Below are 14031 nucleotides of genomic sequence, written 5' to 3' on the forward strand. Positions count from 1 at the left end.
CCGCGTACATGATCATCGCCAAACACAAGCAGATAGAGTAAGCTTATGAAATCAGCATACATTATAACAATAATTAAATAACCAACCATCTAGATTTTTTTCTCAAAGAACCAATATGTAATCTCTTCCTCAATTTTCTAACGTCTAGCCACAACCAGACCATTCGTGTTCTACCTCTTCTGGTAATTACCCCAAGATAATTTGCTGCCAAACCTATCGGCCACAACAGACAGAGCACGTGCGGGTACCAATGCCACGGATCATACACCGTAACGCTAGGTGGAGTTCCCAATTACGAACATAGTTCGTAATGTCCCAATACTACCAAACTCGTTAGCCAACCACTGAGGAGGGCAATCTATCTGGACCCACCGTACTGGCCACAACCAGCACACTCACACCGGCAACACTCGCCAACCCGAGCTCAACTCAAGGGTTCCTCGTGTTCATCCGCCATCCCGAACTCAACTCAAGGAACCCAACAATCTTACCTTTGAGGCATCACCAAAAGCTTGTAGATCACCCTACAGAGTCCAATAACTAGGACTTACAACAACCAAATCGCCTAGTGAGGGATACGTACCGCTAGGCGCTATCCGCTTCCAGACCGCCTAGCGGGGGATACGTACCACCAGGCGCCAAGCGCCTCAAACTCACGAAGTCTGCAACCACCGCCTGGCGGGACTGTCCACACCGCCAGGCGGACGCTGCTCCAGGAGATATTGTTCTTGTCACTATCGCCTGGCGGGACTTTTCCCCTCCGCCAGGCGCCACCAACTCGCAGTCCCCACTGTTTAACACTATTGCCTGGCGGTTTGCACATTACCGCCAGGCGCCATGACAATATTTTCAAAATAACCATTCTGTTCTGGTTCAGGAACCAATTGCAATGGCTAAACTCCATTTCCCCGCTTTTAGAGTCTCACTAATTGGTAATTCTGCTACTTATAATGTCTCCAGTCATAGTAATATCGCAATTGTATTTCACTCCCTAGTTATAACCAAAAAGGTAGTCCCAAACATTCGCACTTATCCTGTTCTGATAGGATTCCCAATTACTCCACCCGTGCCAGTACTACCACCAGGTTTCACAACCTTATTATTCACTTACTTTGCATTCCTTAAATTTCCAATTGGTGAAGTTAATTTATCCAATCCTTTAAGCTATTATTTAGACTCAAGTGTAACCCATCTCAAAATCATAACCTTATGTTTTAATTTAGTCATACCACCCTTAAAATTATCAGATTCCTACTCCATCCTAGAATCCTCAACTTATTTTATTTATCAATCCCTATCTTTACTAATACCGCCACCCCATGACAAAACTACTTTCACCTATAATCCTCAAAACTGTAGTAGGAACCTAGATTTTTCCAAAAAATCTCAAAAACCTCAAAACTTTCCGCAGTCATACACACATCCCCAGTTCTGTGGCAGCGCCTGGCAGCAGACCTTGTGCTGCCAGGCGGTTCATGAAATTCTGGCAACTCCCCACCTCTTAGAATCTACGAACTCAAGGCTATTCATACACCCCTGGTCTTAATCTCTTTCCAACCCTTACCATACAATTCTCATTCAAGTACCTTCGTTCTCCCCGTTTTAGAATCAATATCTATTAATTTATCCTTTGGACAAGCGAATCCAGATTTCCAACTCTACAAGGGTATCTTTCCACTGTTCCATTCAATTCTACCATCTCTTAGACGATTTCTTATTTTAGTTATTACCAAAACATCATTCAACCAGTTCCTTTATTTTCTTTCCTCCGATCAGAATTTCCCCAGAACGTAGAAAACACAAAAATCGTCCCAATGTGACTCGCGTCGCCTGGCGGGTATTCATCACCGTTGGGCAACTCAACCAGAACCCAGTAAACTGGGCTTTCCAACACGCGTCGCCTGGCAGTTGGGAGTTTACTGCTAGGTGGTTCCTCTTCAGGAACCCAGAAATGGCAAAAACGATATGCGCTGCCTGGCGGCTATGAACAGCCCGCCAGGCGGTTTCTGATGTTTGCCGGGGGGGATTGGTGCTCCTAAGGTATGCCCTTCCGGTGGGTTGTTATATTGATTATTATCTGTCTATTCCATCCAGTTGCCCATTAACTTAGGGTTTGCTCTACCCCTTCATATTGAAGCCCAAAGCCAAAACTATCAAAATAAAGTTTAATGTGAGTCCTCCTAGACTTGAACCCATAACCATGCAATTGCCAAATCAATATCAAACCATCATTCCAATTCATTTTTCATGCTAACAATCATCATCCAATTATCATATTATTTCACATCATGATTATCATATATTTAAAATAATAACGAATAATAACACAAAATTGACATACATAGGACTCAAACCCATAACCATGCAATTGCCAAATCAATATCAAACCATCATGCCAATTCATTTTTCATGCTAACAATCATCATCCAATTATCATATTATTTCACATCATGATTATCATATATTTAAAATAATAACGAATAATAACACAAAATTGACATACATAGGACTTAAACCCAAGTCCTCTCACATAACTAAAGTACTCTCAACCATTTGAACTAATATTTTTTCACGTCACACTCTTCCTAATTTAATGTCATAATGATTTTCTCACCCACATTTATTAATTAATTAATTAAATTCCACGGGTCTTACAAATAATACTGTCTCAAATAAAATCCTATTTGAACCAAAAATAAAGAAGATAAAAGGAACCAAAATCCACATAGACTAACCTTGGACGAATCCATGAACATGATGATAATCTAGAAAAAAATTCTTAAAACTGAATCGCTTCGATGTTGACATTTTCTTCCTTCGTGAAAATGCACTAGATGATATTAAACTTTCCTTTGCTCTTGCATGAATGAACACATGCATACTCTTTAAACGACAAAAATAGGAAAAATCGTAACCAAATCTAAACTCACTCTAAAAGATCAAAGTATAGAGGTAGTGAAATTATTTGAAATTGAATTAAGTTTATTTGATAAAACTAATTTAAGCACTACCAAAAACCTAATCCAAAAATAAAAATTTAATCACCAAATTATACAATAAAAAAATAGCTAACAAAAATATATCATCACTCTAATTAGATCAATTCTAATTTTTTTTAGTAATTAAGCTAATTAAATAACAACAATAATACATAATATTGGGTTATTGAAACTAATTAAAAACACTATGTTAAATAACCATAAACAATTAGATCATGTAACTACAATATTTAATTATAAATTTTATTAATATATTAGTTTATTATATTATGCATCACTAATGAATTGGATTAATATCATATTTAAATATCAATTACTTAATTCTATTATTATTACTAATTGTATTAATTAATTTAGTTAAAATAAACTGATTATTATTAATTAATCCTAAAAAAACCAAAACTTATAATTTCATTGATAAGTACCAAATTGCAAGGTACATTTGTTCACAGTTACAAAGCAAATATCAAGAAAAATACAAAGTCTTGATATTTATGATTTAAAATCTAAATTTCCAAAAAGAAAATACATACGATTAATATGTCCTTTTTATCCACTTGATCCCTTTATATCATTTCCTCTAACCCGACTTTGGTGATCTTCTCCAAATATGACACCAAGGTGTTGATGTTGTCTTAACCTCTTCCCATAAGGTCTGGTCATTGAAAAGCTACAAAACCACTCTTGCTAGTCTAATAACCAATGGTAAATTTTCCTTTCCTACAAACAAAGAAGCTTCATGATAATATTGTACTCTCTCGTTCAATTTCCTAGTATCATATCGAAACTTTCAAAATAAGACATTAAGCAATGGTTTTTGAGAAAAAAAATAAAAATGGAAGGAATTTTGAAATCTTGTTAAAGACGTTACAATTACAACAACAAAAACAAATTAGAACCTAAAAGTGAGTAAGTACCTAAACCATTGAGTTGAATTTGTGAGCATTGCCTAAAAGCTTTGGTTGGAGCAAACCTAAGTTATTGTGAGAAGCTGGAAGTTGGCCAAAAGACCTAATGTTGGTTAGTGCATAAGCAAGTACCCAATCCTATGCAGCAACAAATGCAAAACTACTTTATTCAATTCTTTTCAAATTTGTTTTAGTGATTGCTCAACAAATGACCTAAAATATTTTACTAGGACAAGCGAAAGGGCTAGCCTAGTAGTCTCTATTAGATAGCAGTGGCTCTTGCAAACATGAACAAATATGTGATGCAACAACACAATCAAAACAATAGGAAATCAAACTCACAAGAAACCACATGCCTAGTCAGAGAAGATATATGTTGTTGTTGTTGAAATTCGAACGATACAATACCTAAATACAAACCCAATTAGAAGCAATGGAAAAGCTTTGTGAAGAAAATCTAATCCTTGATCAAAGAAGAAAAATGGCAGTGATAAAATCAATAAAATGGAGATGGAAAACCCTACCCTCCTTAATCGAAGCAAGCAAATCGAAAAAAAAAATTTAATACTCTTGATTTTCTCTAGAACAATCTGGACTTAAAGATGTGGGTTTCGTGGCCAAATACCTTTCCCAAAATTGGAGCCAAACTGGCTAGATGAGAGTCCGATGGTGGCCCGCAGTGAGGATGAATGGTGGTAGTGTAAGACCCGCGAAATTTAATTAATTAATAAATAAATACTAGTAGTGGGAGTCTTTATGACAATTAATGTTAGTTTGTATGGTGTGGAAAAGTACTAGCTTAAGTGATTGAGAGTACTTAGTTGTATCGAGAGGACTTGGGTTTGAGTGGCAAAACGGGTTGGGCCCAACGGGCCAACCCCTCAGCTTATGTTAAAAGGAACAGGTTGGGTTGAAGATTTCAACCTGCCAGCTCATTCTGGCCTGTTGGTCCGTTTTAAAAAAATAAAATAAAAGTAATTAAAAAGATTAATTTTTTATATTATATATTTTAAATGTATAAATATATAATATTATTGTAATTTAAATCATCAACCCCTACAAATTAAGTTTGAATTATTAGTTATAATTGAATAATTTAATATGTAAATTTAATAAGTTATTTTAATTGAACAAAAATATTGTTTCCTACATAATTTAAATGTAGGGAACAAGGACAAACGAACCCATAGTATGCAATATACTAACAAAAACCAAATAATACCATCCTCCCACCCTCATCTGTGTCCATATATATTTCAAACTTTTTTGTCAAAGGATCATACAACTTCACCGAATTGTTAAACGAAACTTTCTGCTCACAAAAGATTTGGAAGTAATCGGACAAGATTATAAACAACTATCACAACAATCAACAAAACCCTGTATTAGTAACAATAACTACAAATCTACACTACAAATTAAAAAAAAAAATGGACTAAAGTTCCATACCGTGTTCGGAATGAACTGCACCCTAAATGCTTGGAAAAATCTGACTGAGGACAAAGGATCAAATGCAAGACCATTGTTTCTTCAACCAGGATACACAACCTCATTCTAGTCCAAATCGAACACCCTTATGCGAAAGTATTGATCTCCACAATAAAGACTACAAACGTAATATACATCGTTTAACTTATAAAACCACATTATCTGCTCAACCGCACGGAACTGTCTCTGAGCAAGAAGAGTTTCTTCAAACTCTATGTTGATCACGTTTCCTTTCGGATCACTGAAAAAGTTAGTCCCCATCAGTAGAGATTTCCTCCATTGTTCATAAAAACCTTCTTCAAACTCCAGACACTCCTGTCATACACAAAACCACAATGATCCATAAAAATAAGAACTGTACAAAATATAATGGACATGGTTGAAGCAAAGGATCATAGAAAAATTAAAACTTTCATCCAAAAACTATCTGTATACATGAAACACACAAAACATAAACAAAATCAAACATGCAAACGGACCAACCTCTAAGGGTTCCATCACCATGACAAAGTTCTGGTAGAAATTGGTAAAGCTAAAAGCCTTGGAGGTAGACATCGGACCCTTCTGTAACTTGTGAGGAAGACTGTTTTCTTTCTTCGTTTCTGAACAAAAAAATCTACAATCATCAAACTTCATTTTAAGCAAACTAAAGGAAACATCTCCACCAAATCCAAACGTCTTGACCATTTAGATTAAAATGCTCCAAAATATCAGTTTGTACACGTTGATAAGACATACAATAATTCCTTTTGCCGCCATCTCTTCATATTCCCATCAATATTTTATTTCGAATTTAATGATATTAATTTAAACCAAAAAATTATGTTTCTGATACAATTTAAATTATCTACTAATAGGTTCAATCAACAATTAAAATCTTAATGACATTATATATCAAATTTAATACTAATGACATTAAATTTAAACTTAACAGCAATTAATAAACTTATAAACCAATAACATTACAAATATAACCAAAATTAAAAAAATTAAATATAATATATCAAACTAATTAATTCTACGTTATTATATAAAAATTATATTTACTTAATAAATGTAATAATTACATATACTCAAATTAACAAATCAATCCTTTAAAATCATTTAAATTGAAATAATTGATTTATATACAATAACATTAAATAACAATATATATTACAAAAAATAAAAATACATATTACAGATATACTTAAATCCTACCTTATCACCAATTCATCATGAAATAGACTAAAAAAACATAACATAAAATAATAATTAATTCAACCTAATTATATGAATAATATATCTCTTAAATCAATCTAATCGGTACATATAATTAAATTAACTATTGAAGTCTTGAAAATATATTTTTTTAATAATTTATTTATACATAAAAATATAAAAATCTTTTTTTCAAAATAACCAAATTTTAAAAACAAAAAACACGACTTGTGTGTATGCACGGGTTTCCTACTAGTTGTAATTTAAATCATTAACTCCTACAAGTTAAGTTTGAATTATTAGTTATAATTGAATAATTTAATATGTAAATTTAATAATTATTTTAATTTTTCTAATTAAAAACATTAACTAATCAATTAAAAGTTTAAAAAATATTTTATTTGATTAAATATGACTTTAATAATAATTTATATGTATATATAAACAAATTTAAAAAATAAAAAATTTTAAAAATTTGAAAACAAATTATAAAGCTTTAAAAAAAAGAACATAAGAATTGGACGGGCGGCCCAGCCCAACCTGTTTTTGATGGGCCACATACGGGTCGGGCCAAAATAGGTGGGACTGGCTCGTTTTGCCACCCCTAAATATAATCCTAGAATTATAGAAATTATCACAACACTTGCTTTGAAATTGGATGGTTAAGGGTTCAAACCTTGGTACACACAAATTAATGACTAAATTGAATGGATTTAACACAAAAATGAAATTTATCAAAATAAGATAAAACAAATTGACTAGAAATAAGAATAAAAAAGATAAAATTACTAATTAAGCTATTGATTTATAAACCTTATAGTTATTACTTAAAAAATTTTATGATATTTTTTTTTCTATTTTAAATTAATGATTACCATTCGCTATGTATAAATCATATATATCAGCAAAAGCACCAAAGTGATGCAATTCTTTTTTTTTTCAAATTTACCAAAATGGTGTAAATTCTTAAAAAATAGGGAAATGGGCAAGTCGTGCCAACTTGGTAGGACTTAGTGTGTTGTAATTTTTTTTTGTTAAAATACTCCGTTGGTCCTCGTTTTGTAGCAAAATCTCAATTTGGTCATTATATTTTTATTAGTCTCAATTAAGTCCTCATTTTTGTAAATTAGTATCAATTAAGTCATTTTTGTTAGTACGGAACTAATACCGTAGGTGCCACGTGTCAGCTCCTCATTTTTTTTTGAATTTTTTGAATTTTTTTTGAATTTTTTTTGAATTTTTTTTTGAATTTTTAATTTTTTTTAAAAAAATATTTATGCCACGTGTCAGATTTGTAGTGTGTCACGTGTCAATCTAATATGGTAACACGTGTCAAATTATTGTATGAATCTCAATTTGGTCCTCATATTTGTTAATTTGATTTGATTTCAGTCCCAATTTTTTTAAAAAAATTTTAATTTCATGTGCTCCAAATTTAGAACAAATTTAATTTTTTTTATAAATGTAATGATGATACTTTTATTACAAGTGATATTTCTATTACATATTTTTAACAATATTTAATTTATTTAAATTTATATTTTATATTAAACTTTATTTAAATTTTATTTTAAAATTATAAATATATAGATTAATAAATTTATATTCGAAATATTTGTATAATATTCAATATCAACAATATTTTAGAGTTGACTTAAAAATAACAATTTTATAAATTCAAATGTAAAATTTTAAAATAATTTTAAAACAAATTAAAATAAATATATTTAAAATTTTAATATTAAATACAATTAATATTATTAAAATATTTAATAAAAATATCAATTTTAATAAAAATAATCATAACATTATATAAAAGTAAAATTTGGTCTAAATTTGGAGTGCGTGAAATTGAATTTTTTTTTTAAAGATTGGGACTCATATCAAATCAAATTAACATATATGAGGACCAAATTAAGATTCATACAATAATTTGATACGAGTCACCATATTAGGTTGACACGTGGCATAAATATTTAAAAATAAAAAATAAAAAATTCAAAAAAATTCCAAAAAAAATTCAAAAAAATGAGGAGTTGACACGTGGCACCTACTTAACGGTGTTAGTAAGGACCTAATTGATATTAATTTACAAAAATGAAGAACTAATTGAGACTAATAAAAATACGAAGAACAAATTGAGATTTTGCGACAAAAACGAAGATCAACAATTATTTTAAATTTTAGTTAAAGTTGTATCCGTTTGGTACAACTTCAATATCCTGTAATATAAACTGAAATCGTGTCAACTTAATATAACTTTATAACTTTAATGGGTTGTATTTTTTTTTTCAGTTTTAATTGAAATCGTACCAAGTTAGTATAACTGTAATTTTTTTTTCAGTTTTAACTAAAATCATGTCAATTCCCCATAACTTTCACTTTAGTAAATTATTATGTGCCAAGTTAATCCAACTTCTTTACAATAAAGTGGTATCAAAATAACACAATTTCTTCATTTTTATAATTGAATCATTTTGATAATTTTGAAAACAAAATTGCACTGCTTTTGCCTTATATGTCGTTGTTTTTTAAATACTTAGATCCTGACATTTATTCAAAAATTATATGTTCCTTGGCTAATTTGAAAGACTAACGAATAAGCTACGTGTTCTTCGTGTGGATCACGAATGAGCGTGGGCGGCAAGGCACACCCGTCTTCACTTAAAAACACAAAAAATTTAAAAAGTAAAAAAGGAAATGAAATTTTAAGAAGGGCTTTATTATCTCGTGATGGCTCGCTCCATTTCCATCGAACCCGAATTCTTTGTGGCCAAATTAACGAGTCACGAATTGCATAGTATGAAATAATATTTAAATATATTAAAAACACTGTAAATAAATATTATCTCATACCTCCATACAAAATTATACATAAAATAGTAATAAAACATACATAGAAAAAATAAATAAATTTCAACACCTCTTCCTTAAATTCGACCCGAATATATATAAAAATATGCATTAACGTGTGGACCGGTTGAACCGGGTCGGGTGCGTGAGATCAGGGCACACCTCAGCTCATAGATACATTAGCTTCTGCCCCAAGTTGTTTGGAAAAGTCTACCCTTCAACGCCACACACAACACAACACAAACCAGACCAGCCGCCACCCCTCTCTTCACCTTCTCAACCCTTCTATGCTTCCATAGCACCATTCAACCATGCAGGTATCTCTCTTCACTCCCTCAACGCCTCACAAATTTCATTAATCTCTTCTCGTCTTCCATTCTCTATGTCTTTCTTCTTCGGAACCATCGCATGTTTCATGTTTTCGGTTTTCTAAATCACAGCTTTTTCCTTTCAATTGCTTTTACACTTTAACGAGTATTCTTACCTTTGCTCCCTCCTTAGTGTCTTTCTGGGTCAAATGGAATTGCCGCAACGTTTTCTTCTTTCAAAATGCCTGTTTTAATTTTGACCATGGTATTTGATTTTTCTTTTTTAATTGGACGTTGTTTATTATTATAGCAATGATAATTAGGTGTGTGTTCTTATAGTTGGTGCTATGGTACCTGCATTTCGCATTTTGCATTTTGTTTGTTTACTGCCATGTGACGCTACTTTCATTATTCTTTTGGGGTTTGTTATTATGAGATGTTGAATTTTGTTCACAGAATATGTTAAGAGCAAAGCAGATCAGTACCCTTTCCAGTAATGCTAGGAGTTTTTTTCTTGGGGGTTCGCGATGTAATGCGGGTGATGGCAACTCCTGCACTTGCCCTGAGGATGAAACATGTGTGTCAAGAAAACAGCAGAGAAAAACTAGTGAAGATTTGCTTGTTCAGAAACCTTCTTCCTTAGTATCCAAAACCACATCTCAAGTTGTAGGAACACTGGTCTCTGGAAGCTTGGCAAATGGCCCTGTTTCCCTCAAGACTGGGGATGTTGGTCAATCTGGTTGTGTACAACAAATTCGGTCTACTTCGTATGCACCAAGTAGACCAGATTCTGTGGCGTACGCTTGTGGTGCTGATGGTGTTCAGGACCATGTTACTCATTCGTCTTCTCTTAATGCTGACCAGTTTTATAGGGCCGGTATTGCTGCTGTTAATTTTATTTCTGATGTAGTTAATTATAAGTTTCCTTTGTCTGATGGCATGGGAATACTAAACTACCCTAAGAATTATATGGTTGATCCTGCCAGAGCCCTACCCAGCATTAGATCTTCCAATGTGCAGCAAATTAGAAAGGAGAGCTTTACTGCCGTTCATTCCAAGCCACCTGTTTCTACTCATCCGGAGCCGTCAAAACATACAAATAGTCATCATGGGGCAAAGGGAAAAGGTGATAAATCAAATTTAGCTAAAGGCTTTAAGCCTGTTGCTTCTCCAGGGACAGAGAAGTCAGGGGCAGCTCCAAATATTCCAGTAAATAGCCATGATCGCAGAGCCTTGCCACAGAGAACAAGATCTCGTTCAAACCGCTTTGTGACAAATTTTGGTTCTAATATGCCAAGTTCAAATCCACAGATGGCTGGGCCATTCAAGGAAAGTTTCGGTAAGTACACAAGGAATGCTAATATGTCAGCAGGAATTGCTCACTCAAACAGGCATTTTACTAATTCAGGGCATGTTGTGGATATGGTTAAAGATATCCTGAGACAGTTAAAGTGGGGTCCTGCTACGGAGAAGGCTCTTTATAACCTTAATTTTTCAATTGATGCGTACCAAGCTAACCAGATCCTAAAGCAACTTCAAGACCATACTGTTGCTCTTAGCTTCTTTTACTGGCTAAAGCGACAACCAGGCTTCTGGCATGATGGGCATAGTTACACGACCATGGTTGGTATCCTGGGCCGTGCAAGAGAGTTTGGTGCTATAAACAAATTGCTAGAACAGATGATCGAGGATGGATGCCAGCCTAATGTTGTTACTTACAATCGTCTAATTCACAGCTATGGCCGTGCAAACTACCTTAGGGAGGCACTGAATGTGTTCAACAAAATGCAGGAGATGGGATGTGAACCAGATCGTGTTACTTACTGCACACTCATAGATATCCATGCAAAAGCTGGATTTCTCGATGTGGCTATGTCTATGTATGAAAGAATGCAAGAAGTAGGCCTTTCTCCTGACACATTCACATACAGTGTCATGATCAACTGCCTTGGAAAATCTGGTAACTTATCTGCTGCACATAGGCTATTTTGTGAAATGGTTGATCAGGGTTGTGTTCCTAATATTGTCACATACAATATCTTGATTGCTTTACAAGCCAAAGCAAGGAACTATCAGATAGCATTGAAACTATACCGTGACATGCAGAATGCAGGATTTAAACCTGACAAAGTTACTTACAGCATTGTAATGGAGGTACTTGGTCACTGTGGGTATCTTGAGGAGGCAGAAGCAGTTTTCATTGAGATGAAACAGAACAATTGGGTTCCTGATGAACCTGTGTATGGTCTTCTGATAGACCTGTGGGGAAAGGCTGGTAATGTTGAGAAGGCTTGGGAATGGTATCAGGCAATGCTGAGAGCAGGTTTGCTTCCAAATGTACCAACTTGCAATTCACTTCTCAGTGCATTCCTAAGGGTGCATCGATTGCCAGATGCATATAATCTTCTCCAAAACATGGTGGCTCTGGGCTTAAACCCCTCTTTGCAGACTTACACTCTGCTTCTCAGTTGTTGTACGGATGCACAATCATCGTATGATATGTGTTTTTGTCGTGAGCTTATGGCAGTTACTGGCCATCCAGCACATGCATTTTTACAGTCCATGCCAGCAGCTGGACCTGATGGTCAAAACGTGCGGGATCATGCGAGCAGATTCTTAGACCTTATGCATTCTGAGGATAGAGAAGGCAAAAGGGGGCTTGTAGATGCAGTTGTGGACTTTCTTCATAAATCTGGGCTAAAGGAGGAGGCTGGTTCAGTTTGGGAGGTGGCTGCAGAAAAAAATGTGTACCCTGATGCTGTGAAGGAGAAAAGCTCTTGTTATTGGCTTATAAATCTTCATGTCATGTCTGATGGAACTGCTGTAACAGCATTGTCTAGGACTCTTGCTTGGTTTCGGCGACAGATGCTAACATCTGGTGTTGGCCCTAACCGGATAGATATCATCACTGGATGGGGTCGAAGGAGTAGGGTGACAGGTTCTTCTCTTGTGAGACAGACAGTGCATGAACTGCTGCATCTGTTCAGTTTCCCGTTTTTCACTGAAAATGGAAATTCAGGCTGTTTTGTAGGATGTGGAGAACCTCTTAGTCAATGGTTGCACCACTCTTATGTGGAGCGAATGCATTTACTGTAGTTGGTAATTGTAGAATTGTAGATTCGTTTCCACTTCAGCTTTAGACAATTTTGCTGAGGGAAATGAAGTGGGGTTTTTATGCACAGTGCTGACATTGTACGTATGTAATTGTAGGTGGTCAGTGTGCACTTATCCAAGTTATCAAATTTTTATGTTGAGAATGATAAACTGAATGCTTGTTAGTAGTCTTCACTCTGGTGTTCTTCATTTTCTTATTAATCACTTATTTAAAATAATATTAAAATAAATAGAGATTAAATTTCGTAAAGAATAGAAGGCTATATGGAATAAATCTCCTAAACCCAAAGAACAATCTGAAAATGTTAAAAGAAAAATATTTAATGGTAGACAACCATCAACTTTCTTTTAATCAATGTCAAAGCCTATGCAATCCTAAATCATGAACAAGATTAATTTCTTGAGATGCGAATGATCGATCACTTTCTTTAAAAACTTATCCGCTGTGTGTTCCGAAAGCCTTTTAGGTAGATTCTTGAAGGTATCGAGTACATGTGTTTTATAAGGTTAAAAAAAGCGATATGTTTAATGTTTTCTTTATTTCACTCATTCTCTAACTTCTTGACTATTTTAGACCATTACTTTAGTGAATTCTATGTAAGAAATAAAATAATAGTTATATTTTTTCTCGTCTTGAATTCTCACATTGGGTAGAAATGAGAAAGTAGAACATTATATAATTTATATAAAGATGAAGGTCCATAAACTCATTGTCTTAAGGTTTTGGGTTGAAAGTGATCTCAATGCCTTATGTAGAACCCCCTATGTAAACTTAAGAAGTATGGTACCAATGTAGTTGAAGACCGAAACTTAAGGCCGTGTTCGGATGAAGGGATAGATTTGAGAGAGAGTGTGAAGATGGATTTGTATGGATTTAAAGAGAAGAATATGTATGTTTTTTTGAGTTGATTTAGAGAATAAAGTGAGTGGATTTGAAGATAAATTTTATGAAAGTTAGTGAGTGATTTGATTGATATGATAAATTAAAAAAAAATTAATAGATAAAATTTTTAAATTTACAAAAATACCCTTCATAATAAAAATTTAATAAAATTACAACTGAATAAATTAAAAAGTTAAAATTTAAGAATATTTTAATTATATTTTTATATATTAATTATTATATATATATATATATAGATATATATAAATTAATAATAA

General features: G+C 33.4%; 1 protein-coding gene across 1 annotated transcript; it reads left to right on the forward strand.

Annotated features, from left to right (window-relative positions):
* Positions 1-9622: 9622 nt before the first annotated feature.
* Positions 9623-13044, forward strand: LOC114163346 (pentatricopeptide repeat-containing protein At1g18900-like). Its single transcript, XM_028047602.2, has 2 exons — positions 9623-9765; positions 10213-13044. Exons 1-2 carry the CDS (start codon positions 9760-9762, stop codon positions 12850-12852), a joined length of 2646 nt encoding a protein of 881 aa, XP_027903403.1. The 5' UTR covers positions 9623-9759; the 3' UTR covers positions 12853-13044.
* Positions 13045-14031: the final 987 nt, after the last annotated feature.

This window comes from Vigna unguiculata, chromosome 9, assembly GCF_037176805.1.
Source record: "Vigna unguiculata cultivar grain cowpea cultivar isolate G323 ecotype 2 chromosome 9, ASM3717680v1, whole genome shotgun sequence".
Lineage (NCBI taxonomy): Eukaryota > Viridiplantae > Streptophyta > Magnoliopsida > Fabales > Fabaceae > Vigna > Vigna unguiculata.